This window comes from Dipodomys ordii, unplaced genomic scaffold, assembly GCF_000151885.1.
Source record: "Dipodomys ordii isolate 6190 unplaced genomic scaffold, Dord_2.0 Scaffold19, whole genome shotgun sequence".
In the NCBI taxonomy this organism is placed as follows: Eukaryota; Metazoa; Chordata; class Mammalia; order Rodentia; family Heteromyidae; genus Dipodomys; species Dipodomys ordii.
This window is the reverse complement of record NW_012267235.1, coordinates 3,163,665-3,182,842: the sequence shown is the minus strand read 5'-3', so window position 1 is coordinate 3,182,842 and position 19,178 is coordinate 3,163,665. Positions and strand designations below refer to the sequence as shown.

The 19,178-nt window shown below is 36.2% G+C and overlaps 1 protein-coding gene across 1 annotated transcript in view; it reads left to right on the top strand.

Moving 5' to 3' along the window:
* The window catches only part of Brip1 (BRCA1 interacting protein C-terminal helicase 1), a 112,547-nt gene that overhangs the window by 39,094 nt on the left and 54,275 nt on the right, over positions 1–19,178 (top strand). Inside the window, 7 exon segments of the mRNA XM_013013084.1 lie at positions 5,535–5,756; positions 9,113–9,312; positions 10,315–10,447; positions 12,252–12,406; positions 12,747–12,912; positions 13,027–13,167; positions 16,605–16,766. Coding sequence (XP_012868538.1) covers positions 5,535–5,756; positions 9,113–9,312; positions 10,315–10,447; positions 12,252–12,406; positions 12,747–12,912; positions 13,027–13,167; positions 16,605–16,766 — 1,179 coding nt within the window.

Below are 19,178 nucleotides of genomic sequence, written 5' to 3'. Positions count from 1 at the left end.
CCCCGCACCGACTTGTAAAGCTCGTTTTGGACATGACAACTTGTACTTCTCATTGTTGCATCAGATTTTTCTTTTTTCTTATGTACAGAGTGGTTACGCTGTATATCAGGTAGTAAGTACATTTCTTTTTGGACAGTGTCACCCCTCTGTCTCTCTCTCTGCATAGTAATTTTGACTAAAACAAAAAATAAAACTAAAGGGAAGCTGACATAGTATAAAGGATTTTTAACAGGTAGATGTTAGACAAAGTACATGAAACTACTGTACAAAATGAACTTTATAAAACTTTCTTAATATTCACATAGGAACCTTTTCTTGTGTGTGTGTGTGTGTGTGTGTGTGTGTGTGTGTGTGTGTGTATGCATATTTGTACATGCGTAGGCACGTACATGCACGCCAGCCAGTCCTGGGGCTTGAACTCTGGGCCTGGGCCTTGAACTGGCTTGGGCACTATCCTAGTGCTTTTGTGCTCAAGGCTAGTGTTGTACCACTTAAGCAACAGCTCCACTTCTAGCTTTTTGGTGGTTAATTGGAGATAAGAGTCTCAGGATTTTCTTTCTGGGCTGGCTTTGAACCATGATCATTAGATTTTGGCCTTCTGAGTGTGTAGGATTACAGATGTGAGACACTGTCACCCAGCTCTCCCTAATTTTTAATACTCTAGAAAAGCAGCAGCTAGCTTCTGTAAACATGGCTGGATCTTAAGCAATAGGAGAACTGGTCTTTAGCTGTTCTTTTTCGCTTTGTGGAAATTTTTTGTAGGTTATGAACCTTTTTTTGTTCTCTACTACGATTCTAGGTGTATCAGTATATCTAGTGATACATGCACATATGTTTAAAAACATAGAAAAATACAGACATGCATATGTATGTGTATATATTTTTAAAGATAAACCAGGATGAACTTCAGGAAATGGAAACAAGATGTTTTCTTTGATGCTGTTTTTGTTTTCTTTTTATCTTGTCTGTTCATTTAATCTGTCTTTGGGAGGCCGGGCGGAGGTCGGCACAGAAATGGAAGGACAAAGGATAACAAATGCAGCAGTACAACTCACTAGACACTATGTTGAAAATGAACTATACAACTTCTGGGTGGGGATGAGAGGGAAAAACTGAGAGTGAGGAAAAGGGTGACATTGTCCAAAAGAAACGTACTCTTTATCTGACTTATGTAACTGTGACCCCTTTGTATATCACTTTTATAATAACAATAAAAATGCATAAGAAGATAAAACAGGAAAGATATATTTTTATTTCACAATCAGATTTAAGTTTTTGTTTGCTTGTTTTTGCTGGTCGTGGGGCCTGAACTCTGGCCTTGGAGCTATCCCTCAGCTCTTCAGCTCAAGTGCTCTACCACTCAAGCCACAGTGCCACTTCTGGATTATTCTGCTTATCTGGTGCTGAGGAATCAGACCCAGGGCCTCATGCATACAAGGCAAGCACTCTACCACTGAGCCACCCTCCCAGCTCTTCAGATTTTGGTAATTGAATGAAATAAAAATGGCCTACTGTTGTGTCATTTGGTCTCCAGAAGAGAAGTAGCTAGGTGTAATAATGCATCAAGAACTCAAGGTCACCTTGAGCTTACATAGGAAGATTGAGGTCAGCTTGCGCAGAGGGAGAGGCTGTTCTGAAATGTCTGGGTGCTGGTGGCTCACGCCTGTAATCCCAGGTACTCAGGAGACTGGGATCTGAGGGTCACAGTTCAAAGGCAGCCTGGGCAGGATAAAGTCCATGAGACTTTTATCTCCAATCAACTACCCACCAGAAAACCTGTGGCTCAAAGTGGTAAAGTGCTACCCTTTAGTGGAAAAAGCTTAGGGACAGTGCCCAGGTCCTGAGTTCAAGCCTCACGGTTGACCAAAAACAAAACAATAAAATGAAAGTAATATATGTATTAGAATATTAAAAATTAAGAAATTTACAAAATAAGAGAGAATTTCTGTCATTTTAGCTCCTTAACTCTTCAAGGAAACTACTTAAATGTATTCTGTGAGAACATTTAGAAACCATTATTTGATATAATTTATGACTACTTATTCTTTTAAAAGCCAACTTACTTGAACTTAATCATTCTGTACATATTCAATTCCATTTTTCCCATTTAACATTTTTACAGAGTATAATATCCACACATAAAAGACTAGTTTTTGTATGAGTTTACCATAATTTATCTAATACATATGCTATGGGGTGGTAGGCATTAGGTTTATATCTGCATTGGGACTATTAAACAATGCAATATATATATATATATATATATATTTTACAGGTAACAAGATTGAGGTTTTGACAGATTGCCTATACATTTCTGTTAGAAGATTATACTTGTGTTTACACCTCTAATTTTATTTATTTTAATTTTTAAGACAATTTCGTCTGGGCTAGAATTGAGCCTGTTCCTCCCAGTTGCAGGAATTACAAGCATGTACTGCCACAGTGAACTAACTAACTCATTTAAAAATAGCCAGGCACAGGCTGGGAATGTAGCTTAGTGGTAGAGTGCTTGCCTAGCATGCATGAAGCCCTGGGTTCGATTCTTCAGTACCACATACACAGAAAAAGCCAGAAGTGGTGGTGTGGCTCAAATGGTAGAGCACTAGCCTTGAGCAAAAAGAAGCTCAGGGACAGAGCTCAGGCCCTGAGTTCAAACCCCAGAACTGGCAAAAAAAAAATTAGCCAGGCACCATTGTATCATACCTTTTTAAAATTTATTATAAAAGTATGTACAGAGGGGATAAAGTGACATAAATAAGGAAATGAGTATGTTTCTTTTCAGAGTGTTACCCTCTCCCTCATTTTCTCCCACTTTCCCTCCCTCTCACTTTATTTCCCCTCTCTCCAAAGTTGTAAAGTTCATTTCCAATGTGTATCTTGTGAGTATGGTTGTTGCATTGGTTCACCCTTTGTTCTACCATTTTGTTACTCTCCTTCTGTTCCCCAAATCAGATAAACGTATATAGTTATATACATATGATCATATAAAATGATGCTAATTGAAATGAACTCCCAAGATATGGAAATAAAAGGTTTTTTTTTTTTGCTTTTTGCTTATGTGGTGCTGAGGAATCGAACCCAGGGCCTCATGCATGCAAGGCAAGCACTCTACCACTGAGCCACCTTCCCAGCCCGGGTTGTTTTTTTTTTTTTTTTTGCAGTAAGGCTTCTCATTTATTTAAGTACTTTCCAAACATATACAAGTCAAAGTAAAAAGAAAGTAAATCTTACAAACTCAGATGTTTCCCCCAAAGTGACCAAATCACATCATGTTGAAGATGAGGCTGTCATAGACACAGACATCGTTTATTGCTCTTTGCCCTAGAATACAATTCTCTTAATAGGTGTTTACAGACTGGGAAGTTGGAGTGTAAGATGAGTGCTAAAATTAGGGCCTGTTCACCTCTTTAGTGTGAGTCATGAAAAAAGGGTTTTTCTTTAATGTACTGTGTTATTTCTCCCTTCCCACTTTGCTTTGTCCTCTGTTGTCACTGTTTTTTATTTTGGTACCCAGAGATATCTATATATCTCTATATCTATCTATCTATCTATCTATCTATCTATCTATCTATCTATCATCTATCTATCTATCTATCATCTATCTATCTATCTAGCATACCTTTAATTCTAGCTATTCAGGAGGCTGAGATCTGAGGATTGCAGTTCCAGACTATCCTGGGAAGGAAAATCTGTGAGACCCTTATCTCCAGTTATCCAGGGGGGGAAAAGTGTGTGTGTGTGTGTGTCTATCCTGGGAAGGAAAATCTGTGAGACCCTTATCTCCAGTTATCCAGGGGGGGAAAAGTGTGTGTGTGTGTGTGTGTGTGTGTGTGTGTGTGTGTGTGTGTGTGTGTGTGCGTGCGTGTGTGTGTGTGTGTGTGTGTGTGTGTAGTGTTGCTTAGGATTTGGCAGTAATGTTAATCATATGTCCTTTCTGGAGGTTAATTTGGTGATAGGTTGTCAAGAAACTTAAAAATACTTCATGTCTGATTTCATAATACCATTTCTAGAGATGCATATTAAGAAATACTTAAGAAGTGATTTAACAACAGGCAGAAATTGATGATAGTCTAATGCTCAGTAATAAGGAGACTAATCATCAACTGTGGCATATTAATTCAATGTACATATATAGGAACATTAATGGAAAAATGCCTAGTGATATGAGAAGATTTTTCTGAAATAGCAGAGAAATATAATTGAATTCAGTTGTTTAAAAATGTTCATTTAGTGTGGCTATATTATTAATAATCCTCATGCCTAAGGAAATTTTGTTTTGTTATTTTAATATTGGATCATATTGTACATATGTGTAGGATGAATATAATATAAAATCACCAAAATGTTAATAATATGTCCTTTATGTGGCAGTTATAATTTAGGATAGGTACTCTCTTGAATTTTATGAATGTTTTTGTAGTGATTTTTTTTTCCAGGATGATTCCAGTTGTCTTCCCCTTTTCCTTTTTTTTCTTTCTTTCTTAGATATATTAACATTTTTTGTGGGTCCTGGAGCCTGAACTCTAGGCCTGGGTGCTGCTGTCTGTGAGCTTTTATGCTCGAGGCTCAAGCTCAGGCTCTACCACTTGAGCAGCAGCTCCATTTCTGGCATTTTGGTGATTCATGGGAGATAAGAGAATCTCATGGACTTTTTTGCCTGGGCTGGCTTTGAACTCTGGTCCTCAGATCTCAGCCTCCTGACTAGCTAGGATTATGGGCATGGGCCACAAATGTTCTGCTTATTGTAATGTTTTTATTTGGCTCAAAATTAAAAAGATAGTAAGGGATTAACAGAAAATTTGCTCCTACTTATATGCCCATGTCACTTAGTTTTCATTCTTAAAAGCAGCCTGGGATATCATTGCTCTGTTTATACTCCCAGATGTATTTTTATGTCTAGTATCACTGTAATCAGATCATGGCAACAACAAATACAATGTAAAAAGTCTTTTTCTAAAAGTTAATAATTGGAGTATTGCACTCAGTTGATGAGAAACTTGCTTTGATTTTGAGTCAACTATAATTTCTCAATTGTGTGTGTGTGTGTGCGCGCATGAGCCCACTAATACTTGGGCTTGACCGCAGGGCCTCATGCACTTGAGCCACACCTCCACTTCAATTCTGCTGGTTAATTGGAGATAAAGATCTCTGGGATTTTCTTCCTAGGCTCCTTTATCTCCTGAGTAGCTAGGATTACAGGCCTGAGCCACTGACACCTGGCAGTTTCTTTGAAATAGTTAATGATTGTAATTGGATATTGTGGCATGTGCCTGTAGTCCCAATTACTTTGGAGGTTGAGACAGGAACATCTCTTGAGCTCCAGAGAGTTCAGAGCCAGCCTGGACACAACTTGAGACCCTGTCTCTTGGGAAAGAAGAAAAAAAAAAAAGTTGTGACTGCAAATATGGCGTAATGTTTATCATGCAAAATATACCTGTAGATTTAGTAATGTTCCTACATTTCTAAGATAAGCTTATTTTATTCCTTTTATTTCAGTACTGATTCACATTTCAGCTATTTGTGTTTATTTTTAGGGGAAATCCTGCTATTTGTATCATGGTGTTCATAAAGTTAGTGATCAAAGTGCTCTACAGAATGTTCATGGGATGTACAAAGCTTGGGATATAGAAGAACTTGTCAAACTAGGAAAAAAACTAAAGGCATGTCCCTATTACACAGCTCGAGAACTAAAAGATGATGCAGACATAATATTTTGTCCTTACAACTATCTTCTAGATGCACAAATAAGGGAAACTGTGAGTATATACGTAAAAATTAGAAGAACTTTTCCTCCTGCTTATTGGGATGTAAAGGATAAACATTAAAGCCTTTAGATGTTTTAATGTCTTTAGTTTTGCTTTTCTTTTTGAATTACTGTAAATAAGTTTATATACACAGTACTGAAAACATATAATGATGTATTAAAAACTGAATTTGAGACAGCCATCTTACAAACTTAATTTTAAGGACATAGTAACTACAGTGGGATTATAGCAAGTTTCTTTTTTTGGGGGGGGGGTCCAGTCATGGGGCCTGAGCTCTGGGCCTGCGCGCTGTCCCTCAGCTCTTCAGCTCAAGGCTAGCACTCTACCTCTTGAGCCACAACACCACTTCCGGCTTTTTTCTTATGTGGTGCTAAGGAATCGAACCCACGGCCTCATGCATGCAAGGCAAGCGCTCTACCACTGAGCCACCTTCCCAGCCCTATAGCAAGTTTCTTAACTTGACAATAATGAAATTTGGGGCTAGGTAATTCTTTATTGTGGTCTCTGTTTTGTGCAAGGATCATCCCTGGTTTTTGTTTAGTAGATCCCCAGGGTAGCTTTGTCAAAGTGTTATCAAAACTACCTCAAGACAGTGCAAAATGTCTCCTGTTTTCAGCCATTGTTCTTACCCCTCATGAATAGTTTTAAAGGATTATCTAAAACCTTATCTAAAAAAAATGTTTTCTTTAAAACTTATATTTGAAGGATATATATATTATGAAAATTATGCTTTGAGAACTTTAAGAAATGAACTTCAGCCATGAACCAGTGAATCACATCTGTAATCCTAGCTATGCAGGAGGCTGAGATCCGAGGATTGAGGTTCAAAGCCAGCCCAGACAGGAAGGCCTGTGAGATGTTCATCTCCAATTAATAAACAAAAGGTTGAAAGTGGAGCTGTGGCTTATGTGGTAGAATATTAGCTTTGAGCATAAAAATTCAAGGATAGTGCCCAGGTCCTAAGTTCAAGCCCCAAGACCTGCACACACAAAAAATAAATAAATAAAAAAGAAAATGAGAAAAATGAACTTCAAATTTTATTTGTTTTCTCCTTAGAGATATCAAGTTGTTACAGAATAAGATAATAAGTAAATAATTTGATATGCCCTTTTTTGTGTGTGTATCTTGGTGCTTGAACTCAGGGCATGGGCATTGTTACTGAGCTTTTTTCTCAAGGGTAGCCTCTCTACTACTTGAGCCACAGCTCCACTTTTGGGTTTTTTGGTAGTTAATTGGAGATAAGAATCTTCTGGACTTTCATTCCTGCCTGAACTTCCTTTGAACTGCAATCCTGAGAGCTCAGCCTCCTGAGTAGCTATGAGCCAAACAATTTTTACTTCTTCCTTTAGGTCTGATTATGCTGTTGTTGGTCATGGGCTTGAACTCTGGGCCTGGGCACTGTCTCTCAGCTCTTCAGCTCTAGGCTAGGTCTCTACCACTTGAGCCACAGCACCACTTCCGGCTTTTTCTGTTTATATAGTGCTGAGGAATCGAACCCAGGGCCTTATACATGCAAGGCTAGCACTCTACCACTGAGCCACCTTCCCAGCCCCTGATTATGCAATTGTTAACTGACCCTTAACTCGGTACCTCCCCTCCAAGTCATTGCACATATGACTGCTAAATAAGTCTTCCAAATGTTATTTTTATTAAATCCTTCTTGTACTTAAAAATCTGTAGAACCTTTTGATAAAGAATAAAAAATAATGAGTCCTCTTGTGTGTGTGTGTGCGCGCGCATGCGTGTGTGTGCAGTTACTAGCCTTGAACTCAGGGCCTGGGCGCTGTCCCTGAAATTTTGTTAGCACTCTTATCGCTTGAGCCACTGCTCAATTTCTGTCATTTTGGTAGTTAATTGGAGGTAATAGTCTCTAGACTGGCTTTGAATTTCAAACTTCAGATCTCAGCCTCCTGAGTAACTAGGATTATAGGTGAGCCACTGATACCCAGAAAAGTCCATATTTTTAAAATTTGTATTCGGAATGGTCAATAATGTGACATAGCTTTACTTTTCAGCCTTCTCTACAAAAACTCCCAACTATAACTCTTCTTTATTGTCCTATGGGGATATGAATAACTCTGCTTTTGATGACACCTCTCTTAAAATATTCTGCCCTTTTTGGGGTGAGGGGGGTCCTAATCCAAATCTGAATTTTTTTAATCCCAGTCTATTTTTGATCTCCCATGGTTCTTTCTACATCATTTTGAGTCCTGCTAGTATAATTATAAGTCTTTGGAAGTTTATTTTGTGGTATTTCTTTGCTTGATTAGGATATTTTTATTGCAAATGACACAAACTCAGCTTATGAAGACCTTTAGAAAAAAATATTTCGGTCTCTTGATTATGATGTCTTTATTCTCAGGCAAGCTTTGCCTCTGAGGACAATAAGCATTTAGCTAATGTGGAGAAAAGAACATGGCCTCAAATTAATCCCCTCAAGAAACTGACTGGCCTAGCTTCAATGATAGATCCATTACTGATCCTGAGCCTATTACTCTGACCACAGAGTGATGGAGTATCTTAATGAGTCTGGGTTATGAGCCTTACCTCTGTTGTAATCATGGCAGTGTCTTCTGGATTAGAACAGTAGTCCTTTCCAGCAGCACAGAGGAGTAGGCAAAGAACAGTGCTCAAGATCAAGGGTTACAGGACAGACAAAATGAAACAGCCATATATTGTACTACATTATGTTAGTATCTTGGAACTCACTTGAATCTCATGTTGCTATTTTTATTTTGTTTTCTACTCTTTTAAAATTATATTGGAAATTGTATCATGAGATTCCTTCTCTCTACTCTTTGTATAACCAGCATTACCTTGATCTTGATCCATTCTGTCTCTCTGTCTCTGTCTCTGTCTCTCTCTCACACACACACACAAACACTCACACACACTTTTTTTCTTCCAGTCCTAGAGCTTGAACTAGGGTCTGACCACTGTTTCTGAACTTTTTTATTCAAGGTTAGTGCTTTACCACTTGAGCAACGGCTCTACTTCCAGCTTTTTGGTGGTTAATTGGAGAATGAGTCTCAAAGTCTCCCCTAGCTTTCAAACCACAATCCTTAGATCTTGGCCTCCTGAGTGGCTAGGATTACAAGTGTGAATCACCAGCACCCAGATACATATTTTTTTTCCAATGGTAGATTTTCTAAGTGTTTTAAGATTAGAAAGTATCAAGTTGTAATATAAAACTAGTATTGGGTTGTGCTTCAGCAGTTTGAAGGTTGAGAATCAGTTGCTCATGTAATTGTGCAAGCAGTATTGGCCTTGAGAATAAATGAAATCTCTTACTGCTATTCGATCCATTTTTGCCAAATGTTTTACAGGAAAATTCTTTTACCTTATAGATGGATATAAATCTGAAAGAACAAGTTGTCATTTTAGATGAAGCTCATAACATTGAAGACTGTGCTAGGGAGTCAGCAAGTTACAGTGTCACAGAAGTTCAGCTTCGGTTTGCTCGAGATGAACTAGATGGCTTGGTCAACAGTAATATAAGGAAGAAAAACCACGAACCCCTACGAGCTGTATGCTACAGTCTTATTAAGTAAGAATAATTGTGTGTTAGTGGATTTGTGTTGTCTTTGTATTAAAACATGCTTTACATGCCAGGGTATTTTAAAGTTTGGATATCAATATTTAGACTTGAAATCTAAAACAAAATATTGTTTTATCGTTTGTCCTTATCTTTCCCATCTAAGGAAAATGAACCTATCAGTTCCTCAAATCAAAGATTTATATGATCCTTGATGACTGCCTCACTTCATCCAGTTCATCAGAAGTCTTATAAATGTCCCTAGTATAGCATATCACAACATTCTCCTTTGGGCATACACTTTTCCCCCTAGTCTTCCTATACCTGAATCTTGTCTCTAATTGTTAGAATAACCGTCACATCAGAGAGCTCATCATAGACATACAAATTAAAGTAGCAACTAGGTTACGTTAGCCTGACTTATTTTCATCTTTATGTTTATTTTTGTGTTTAGTTTTCTCTTTCTCTTTCTTTCTTTCACTGAAGTTAAACTTGGCGTTATTCCTGCTAGCATCTGGAGTCTTTCACTCTGGGTGTTATCCCTGAGCTTTTGCTCAAGGCTTGTGTTCTCCACTTGAGCCACAGGTCCACTTCCAACATTTTGGGAAGTTAATTAGAGATGAGTCTCACAGACTTCACTTTTTAGTTATGTAAGTATTTTACATTATGAAATATGTATTTTTTAAGATGTCTTAATTCATTTTATATCCTAAGAGCTTTACAAAATAATGCATCAGGGGCTGGGAAGGTGGCTCAGTGGTAGAGTGCTTGCCTTACATTCATGAGGCCCTGGGTTCGTTTCCTCAGCACCACATATACAGAAAAAGCCAGAAGTAGCGCTGTGGCTCAAGTGGTAGATTGCCAGCCTTGACCTGAAAAGCTGAGGGACAGCGCCCAGGTCCCCACGACCGAACCCCCCCCCCAAAAAAAAGAAAAGAAATAATGCATCAGTATATAACAACAGTTTTCATAAACTTAAAGATAATATTGGTTGACACATTTATTTTATTCTAGTTGGTTAGAAGAAAACTCTAAACATCTTGTAGAAAGAGACTATGAATCATCTTGTAAAATATGGAGTGGAAATGAAATGCTCTTAAATTTGCACAAGATGGGTATCACTTCTACTATTTTTCCTATTTTGCAGGTAAGATTTTTTTTTTTACCACTTGTGAAATTTGTTTAGTCTATTAAAAGTGACTTAGTAGTGAGTAAATTTATAATAAATCCAGCAAATAACCCAGAATTTTAAAAATTAACAATTTAGAACCTGGGTGTGGAAGCTCATGCCTGTAATCCTAGCTTCTTGAGATCTGAGGATTGTGGTTGGAAACCAGCCTGGGCAGAAAAGCCTGTGAGCGTCTTATCTCCAACTAACCACCAAAAAGCTAAAAACAGAGCTATGGCTCAAGTGGTAGAGTACTAAAAACTCAGTAACAGCATACAGTCTTGGAGATTAAAACACAGGACAGCACACACAAAAAAAATCAAAATCTGATCATCTATATAAACTTTAGAATCAGCTTATTGATATCTACAAACCAAGATTTTGAGATTTCATTAAATCTATAGATTAATTTGGAAAGAACTAACCCCTTAATATTGTATCTTCCTGTCCATAGTTATAGATTGTCTCCATTCTTTTAGATTTTCTTTCATTTCTTATGAAATTTAGTTTTCCTCATGGATTTTAAGAAAATTTTTTTCGCCAGGGTTTCTGAGGTCTGATTGACAAATGGAAGTTGTATATATTTTATTTATTTATTTTTGGGTCCGGTCATGGGGCCTGAACTCTGGGCCTGGGCGCTGTCCTTCAGCTCTTCAGCTCAAGGCTAGCGCTCTACCACTCTTGAGCAAAGCACCACTTCTGGCTTTTTTCTTTTTTTGCTTATGTGGTGCTGAGGAATTGAACCCAGGGCCTCATGCATGCAAGGCAAGCGCTGTACCACTGAGCCACCTTCCCAGCCCTGTATATATTTTAAATGTACAAATGGTAATTTAGTATGAATGGTGTAGGTGATAATATTTAGCATTTGTTTTTGTTTGATGCTTATTTTATATATCATAACATCTCCTAGTTTCCTTCGGGCAGGATTAACCCCTTTTTTTTTAGATTAAATAGTACAACATTGTTTAAATTTTCTTCATGAATTACTCACTTGGTTCTCATTTTCCCCCATGGAAGAAAGTATAGGCTGAGACAGTCTTTTGATAGTGAGCTGTACTTCTTTGGGGCAGGGGTAATGTGGACAATATCAAACCATTATTCTTACCTTCTTTAATACATTTATTCTGAGATTTTTGCATGTATTATTTCCTTCATTTTTTATTTTGCTTGTGAGCTGGTAGTGTGGCCCAGTGGTAGAGTACTTGTTGGCATTCCTGAGGACTTGGATTCAATCCTCAGCATTGTCAAAAATAAAGAAATAAAATAATAAATTTTGTTTATCATATAGTCACAGTATTCTCATTTTTAGAGTTATTTTCTGGAAATAAGTCAGGCATTTAGGCTAATGTACCAGCTTTTTTTTAAGTTCCTGAGAGAAACTATTATCTTTTCATTTAGTTCTTTACTTCTGAAGGAAATTAAAAGTAACCTAATTACATAAAGAAGTAATGAACTTCCTAAATATATAACTTACTATTAAAAGTATTTTTGACTATCAGGAGAATTTAGCTAGTTTAGGAATCTAAAATTGATTGTTGTGCTGGGATATATATGAGTGGTGGAGTGCTCGGCTAGCAGACATGTGGCCCTGTACTTGATCCTCAGCCATATGTACACACAAATAATAATAAAATAAAACCAAAATACATTGTTAGCACTATGTAATTATAATATATCTAAAATTTTAATGCATGTTTTATATGCATTTCATTATATAATTTATGGAAATTTCCATCCCTCCTTCATCCCTTCTTTTATGCTTAATATAGAAATTTTCTTTTAGGGACATTTTTCTGCTATTCTTCAAAAGGAAGAAAAAATCTTAGCATTTCAAGATAAAGAGGAGACAAGAGAAGTACCCATTATTAGCGCTTCAACTCAAATAATGCTCAAAGGACTTTTTATGGTGCTTGACTATCTTTTCAGGGAAAATAGCAGGTCAGTAATGATATGATCTCTTAAAAATTGTAGTCTAATTGTTAGTAGAATGTGTTTAGCTTATGCTAATTTTAATGCTAGGCATGGTAACATACTCCTGAAATCCCAGGTACTCTGGAGGGCGAGCAGAAGAATCATGAATTGTAGGCTAACTAGTTGATTTTGTGATTTGATGGCTTAATTTACATCAGAATTTTAGTGGTAAGAATGTTATTGTTACTATTATTTTTAAAGTATGGAAAAGAAAGCTCTCAAGTTTTAACATAAGCAATTTTTATATTGTGTGTCGCTAGGTCATTATAATGTTTTGCCATTTAATTAGCATTTTCTTTGCGTTTAGATTTGCAGATGATTATAAAATTGCTATTCAACAGACTTATTCCTGGATAAATCATACTGATATTCCAGATAAAAATGGATTATTGGTTGTACCAAAAAACAAGAAGCGTTCAAGACAGAAAATTGCAGTTCATGTGCTAAACTTTTGGTGTTTAAATCCTGCCGTGGTAAGCTCATCGTGTTGTAAATGAAATTTTTGTCTTTTTGGTCAATGCCAACAATTAAATGAATGCATTTGACTCTTTCAAAGATGATTTTATTTAACAAATTTTTCTTTTTAGGCCTTTTCAGATATTAATGGCAAAGTTCGGACGATTGTTTTGACATCCGGAACATTATCACCAATGAAATCTTTTTCATCTGAGCTTGGTGTTACATTTACTGTCCAACTAGAGGCTAATCATGTCATTAATAACTCACAGGTTAGTTTTTGGGTCTTTTTGAGGCTCTCAATCTTCTTACTTCAGTATAATTTCTTTTTGTTTTTTGTAAGTCATGGGGCTTGAACTCAAGGTCTAGGCACTGACCCTGACCTTTTTTGCTCAAGGCTGGTGCTCTACCACTTTGAGCCACAGTACCACTTCCTTCTTACTTCAGTATAATTTCATATAAACAAATTAGAAGGTACCTGAAATGCCAAACAAATCCTAAAAAATTGACATTTTAAATTTAGGAGAAAATCTGTTAATTGCTTAATAATGTACACAATAAAAGTATTAATTAACAGTATTCTATTAACCTAGTCACTTTTGATACAAAGACTGCACAACAAATTCTTCATTTGAGTAAGTTTAAATATTTCTATAAATCTAAAAACAAAGGAAAACTTAACTACTATAGTTCTTGTTGTATGGTTACTTATGTGTTATCCCTTTCCTTTAGATATATAGTGTATCTTTTTTTTTTTACATCTTTTTTTTCTTTGTACCTAGGTTAATACCTGAAATGGACTACAAGTACTCTATTGGTTTTGCAATTTAATATTTTGTTTAAAAAATGATATAAATGTTATTTTTTTCTGGAAATATTTGAATTATTTTTCATTACACTGAACTTTTTGTGTGTGTGCCAGTCCTGAGGCTTGATTCTGGGCATGGGCGCTGTTCCTGAGCTCCTTTTGGTCAAGGCTAGCACTCTACCACTTGAGCCACAGCACCACTTATGTTTTTTTTCTGTGATTGAGTTGGAGATAAGAGTTTCACAGACTTTCCTGCCAGGGCTGGCTAAGAAGCGTGAGCCACAGGTGCCCACCTTTTTTTTGGGAGGGGGGGTCCGGTCGTGGGGCCTGAATTCTGGGCCTGGGCGCTGTCCCTCAGCTCTTCAGCTCAAGGCTAGTGCTCTACCACTCTTGAGCCACAGCGCCACTTCTGGCATTTTTTCTTTTTGCTTATGTGGTGCTGAGGAATCGAACCCAGGGCCTCAGGCATGCAAGGCAAGCACTCTACCACTGAGCCACCTTCCCAGCCCCCCCCCCTTTTTTTTAAAGTTTAATTTATAGTGGTTAGCCACAAGTTTACTATCACCCATGTGCTTAGCACAATTCTAAGTCATTATAAAGCTTTATATACATAAGGCTGGGGACATTTTTGGTTCTTACAATTGCTCTGGGACAAGTATTAATATTTAGTCATTGGGGACCCAGAACACTAAGCTCCTTTATAACTAAGAGTTTGCTTTATGAGGGCCAGAGTGCCAGAGGCTCCTGTGAGGAAACATTACTATAAACAACAGTGAAATAATAATACAGGTTCCACAATTTCAAGTGCCATCCTTAGTGTCTCTACTAGCTATAAAAAGGTTAGAAAATTCACCATATATTTTCTCATAAGGTTATTATAATAGGCTTCAATTATGGCGTCATCCTAGTATACAAAGTTTATTTCATATGTAATACCACTGGATTAGAATGATAATGCTAAATGTGCAGCTGGATATTGTTTTACTATAATATTGTCCTCCAAACAATTATTACTGGGGTTTTTGGGGGGGAAGGGGAAGCAGGGGTATTCAATCAAACACCTTTATTTACACAGGAGAAATAACAAGCAAATTCTTGAGACCAGAGCAGAAACAATACTATTTTGCTTATGTGTGGCAAAATACCAATAGCATAGATAGGAACCATCTTAACTACTTAGAAGTATAAACTTCAGTCATGTTAAGTGTGTCCATATTTTTGCTCAGCCCATTTGCATCATGCAAAATTGTTATCCTTACCTACTGAACAACTAACTTTTCCTTCCCCCTTCTCCACTAGCCTCCCCCCCCAACCACCATTCCACTTTCTGTTTCCATGAATTTGACTACTCTAGGTAGTTCATGTGAGTGAATTCATAAAGTATCTTTTTGTGACTGACTTATTTTCAGTGTTTGTCCATTTGGTAGAAAATTTCTTTAAAGTTCATCTATTGTAACATGTATCAGAATTTGTGGGGGTGGGGGTCGGTGGTGGGGCCTGAACTCTGGGCCTGGGCTCTGTCTCTCAGCACTTCAGCTCAAGGCTAGCGCTCTACCACTTGAGCCATACACCACTTCTGGCTTTTTCTACTTCTGTGGTACTGAGGAATTGAACCCAGGGCCTCATGCATGCAAGGCAAGCACTCTACCACTAAGCTACCTTCCCAGCCCTAGAATTTTATTTTTGTCTAATGTTTCATTGTATGTATATATGCAACATTTTATTCATTTTTTTCAACTTTTTATCTTGAAAAATAATAAATTTCAGGAAAGTTGAAAGTGCTATGGACATCTATATCCTTCTCCTAGATTCAATTGTTAACATTGTTTGCTGCTTTTTCCTCCCTCCCTCCTGTCTATTTATATGTCTTTTCTATTTATCCATGGAAGTTTGCAAATGTTGCACGTTTTTGGATAAATTGTCAAATGTAATTTTTAGATAGCATGACATTTTGCTCTTACAAGTTTAGTGTATCTCCTCTAAGGATAAATACATTATCTTCTGTAATTAATTTTTTGTATGTGCATTGCTGAGAATCAAACCTAGAGCCTTGTATGTGCTAGGTAAGCACTTAATCATTTAGTGATATTCCCAGCCCTACAAGTCAATTATCCTACATAACCACAATGCTGTGAAAACACCCAATTCACAATGCTGTGAAAACAAGCAATTTCATGTTGATACACAGTAGCCAATATTCATATTCTCCAATTGTTCGCAAAATGTTTTTATATCTGTTCTCTTTGTATTTATTAATCCAGGATCCAATCAAGAATTTCACATGGCCATTTTAATATTCTTTAGTCTTCAAAAATAAGTTCTCTTGCCTTTTTTTTTTCTTGATTTGTCTGACATTTGTGAAGAATTCAGGGCACCTGTTGCTTGAGGTGTGTTTTATAATCTTGATGTGTGATTATTTCTTTCATGAGATTAAAATTAAGGGCTGGGAAGGTGGCTCAGTGGTAGAGTGTTTGCCTTGCATGCATGAGGCCCTGGGTTTGCTTCCTCAGCACCACATAAGCAGAAAAAGCCGAAGTGGTGCTGTGGCTCAAGTGGTAGAGTGCCTTTCTTTTTTGCTCTGGTTCATCAGTGTTTTTTTATTAAAAAATTTTAATGACACATTATGATTTCTTTCTCATTTTATTTGTATATATTCTATAGATGTTTCTTTGTTTACCATGGGGGTTGTGGATTAATCTACAGTTATAATTTGATTTGAATTGATACAAACCTAATTGTATACAATTAAAGATAAAGAAAAAATAGCAATAATCTAAAATAAATTTCTCCTAGATTTATTTCTTGATCTTTGTTATACATAAATGGAAATATTCCCCCCATGAAATACTAATTTTCATACTTTGTTTAGGCATAACTAATACTAACATATTGATATTCTAGGTTTGGGTTGGTACCATTGGTTCAGGCCCTAAGGGTCGGAATCTCTGTGCTACCTTCCAGCATACTGAAACATTTGAGTTCCAGGATGAAGTGGGAGCACTTTTGTTATCTGTCTGCCAGACTGTGAGCCAAGGAATTTTGTGTTTTTTGCCATCTTACAAGGTAAAGGATGTTTATTGATTCTTTTACCCTTAAAAATTCTTGTAGGAATACCAAGATAAACTTCCTATAGTTTTTTAAACATTATGTTATTTGTTGTTTAAGATACTGCTTGATTGTTCTATTACTGCTTTATTTGAAAGTCTAACATGATGGATGACATGGAGATAAGACCCTTTTAGCTTTGTTGTATGAAATGTTAGTTATATAAAAGGACTGTTTGTGTACGTGTGATGTTTATTCTTAGAAGCAACTTGGTATTTTCATAATGGAAGGAAAGAGTTTTCTTTTTCTTTTACAAATTACACTTTTGAAGGTTTCAGTAAAGTGAATTTAAGCCAAACATTCTTTGTTGCCCATTATTTTGCTTCAAGCAATTGACCAGAAGAAATTTATTTTTTCATTTTAGAGTCACTCTGATTTTTGGTAACTTTTAAAGATTAGATTAAAATTATATAGTACAGTGTTTCTCTTGTTTTTGATAACTTTTTGAGGTTAAATTAAAATTATGATATATTTTGGTCCTCAGTATCAAAAGATCAAGACTAAATATAATTTCTGAGAGTAATATATTATCAAAATCTAAGTTAAATTTCAATATAAAAAAATGAAAAATTCTTTTTCAAGATTGTTTTGACCATTGAGTTCTTTGAGATGCTGTATGCAATTTTGGATGAGTTTTATTTTCCTAACAATAGTGAGTCTTCTAGCTAGAAGTGTAGTTTAATTGTAGATGGCTTTCTTGGCATTCACAAAGCCTAATGTTCAATCTTCAATAGTGGAGGGGAAAAACAATGTGGGTCATCTAGTCTATGGCCTTTTAATTGTATTTTATTTTTCTTTTAATTATGTGTTTAATTTCTTTCTGCAGTATTTAATAGTTTTCATTGTACAGCCTCTTTGGTTAAATTTATTCCTAAGTATTAATTTTTGATGCTCATAGAATTGATTTCCTAATTTCCTTTTCAGATCTTGTTATCATCAAGATATATTACTACTTCTTGTGTGCATATATATGTTGAATTTTGGAGGAAATCAGTCTTGTTATAGTTTTAATTCCTAACAATCTCCTACTTTCATGGATTCTAGAATGTTTAATAATATAGGCACAAGAGGCAGTTCAGGTGTGGTATATTAATAACTAGATAAGAGAAATGCATATGTTTATATATATACACATAAATAAATATATATACATATATGTATACATATAATTTTTTGGTGGTATTGAAGTTTGAACTCAGGGCTTCTTACAGGATTGCTTGGCTGGTACTACCATTTGAACTTCACTTCAAGAGCAGCTTTTTGCTAGTTAGTTGGAATCAGTCTCAGACTTTTCTGCCAGGGTTGGCTTTTAACCTTGATCCTCCAGATCTCAGTCTTCTGAGTAGCTAGGATTAACATGAGTGAGCCATCAGTGCACCCCTGAGAAGGAAACAATATTTTAAATTTTAAATGGAAAATGGAAAATCATGAAATTGTATTTTTATTTTCCTATATTTTAGTTAAAATTTTGGCAGCGTAGGTTTTTTTTAATTTAAGCTTTTTTGTAAAGGTGATATATGGTGGGGTTACAGTTATATAAGGCAGTTTATGAGTACATTTCTTTTTGAAGAATGCCACCCCCTCCCTCATTTTCTCTACTTTTTCCCCTCCCCCCAGGTTGTAAAGTTCATTTCCAACATAATGTCTAGTGAGTATTGCTGTTGAATTGTTTTACCTTTTGTCCCATTGTTTTCTGTGATTTCTTCTTCCCCTCACCAATTCAGATAAACTTATATACAAGACAAAGGGAACAGAAATCAAAACCAGTGACAAAAGGGAATAAATCAAAGAAAAAAAAAGAAAGAAAAAAGAAATAACTGCAAACAGTATAATAAAAAAAATCTGTTTCTGGTAGAGCTTCTTGGCACAATGTGGGTTTTGAACTCAGGGCTTGTGCTTGGTTGGTATGCAAAGACTCTGCTACTTGAGCTATACCTCCAGACCCTTTTGCTTTAATCTTCAGATAGGGTCTTAGGCTTCTTGCTCATGCAGGCCATGGATTGTGATTACCCTATCTATATATATCTGGGATTATGGAATACTTCTGTCTTGTTCTGAGATAGGAAGTCAGTGCTTTCTTTTGGCGTGGGCTGGACCTAAGTATGATCTTCCTGTCTCAATTTTCTTAGTATCTGGGATTACATGTATAAGCTACCACACCTGGCTAAAATTATGTTTTTAATTACTGAATAATAATATGTATATTTATGACAGCTTTTTAAGTTTCAAATATTAACATACTTATATTAAACACCATTCCATAACTGTGACATAAGTGGCACAATTACTTTATGCATATCTAAGTGAATTTAAACATTTTTTAAAACTATGGAATGTTTCCCAAATTTGCATGTCATCCTTGCTCAGGGG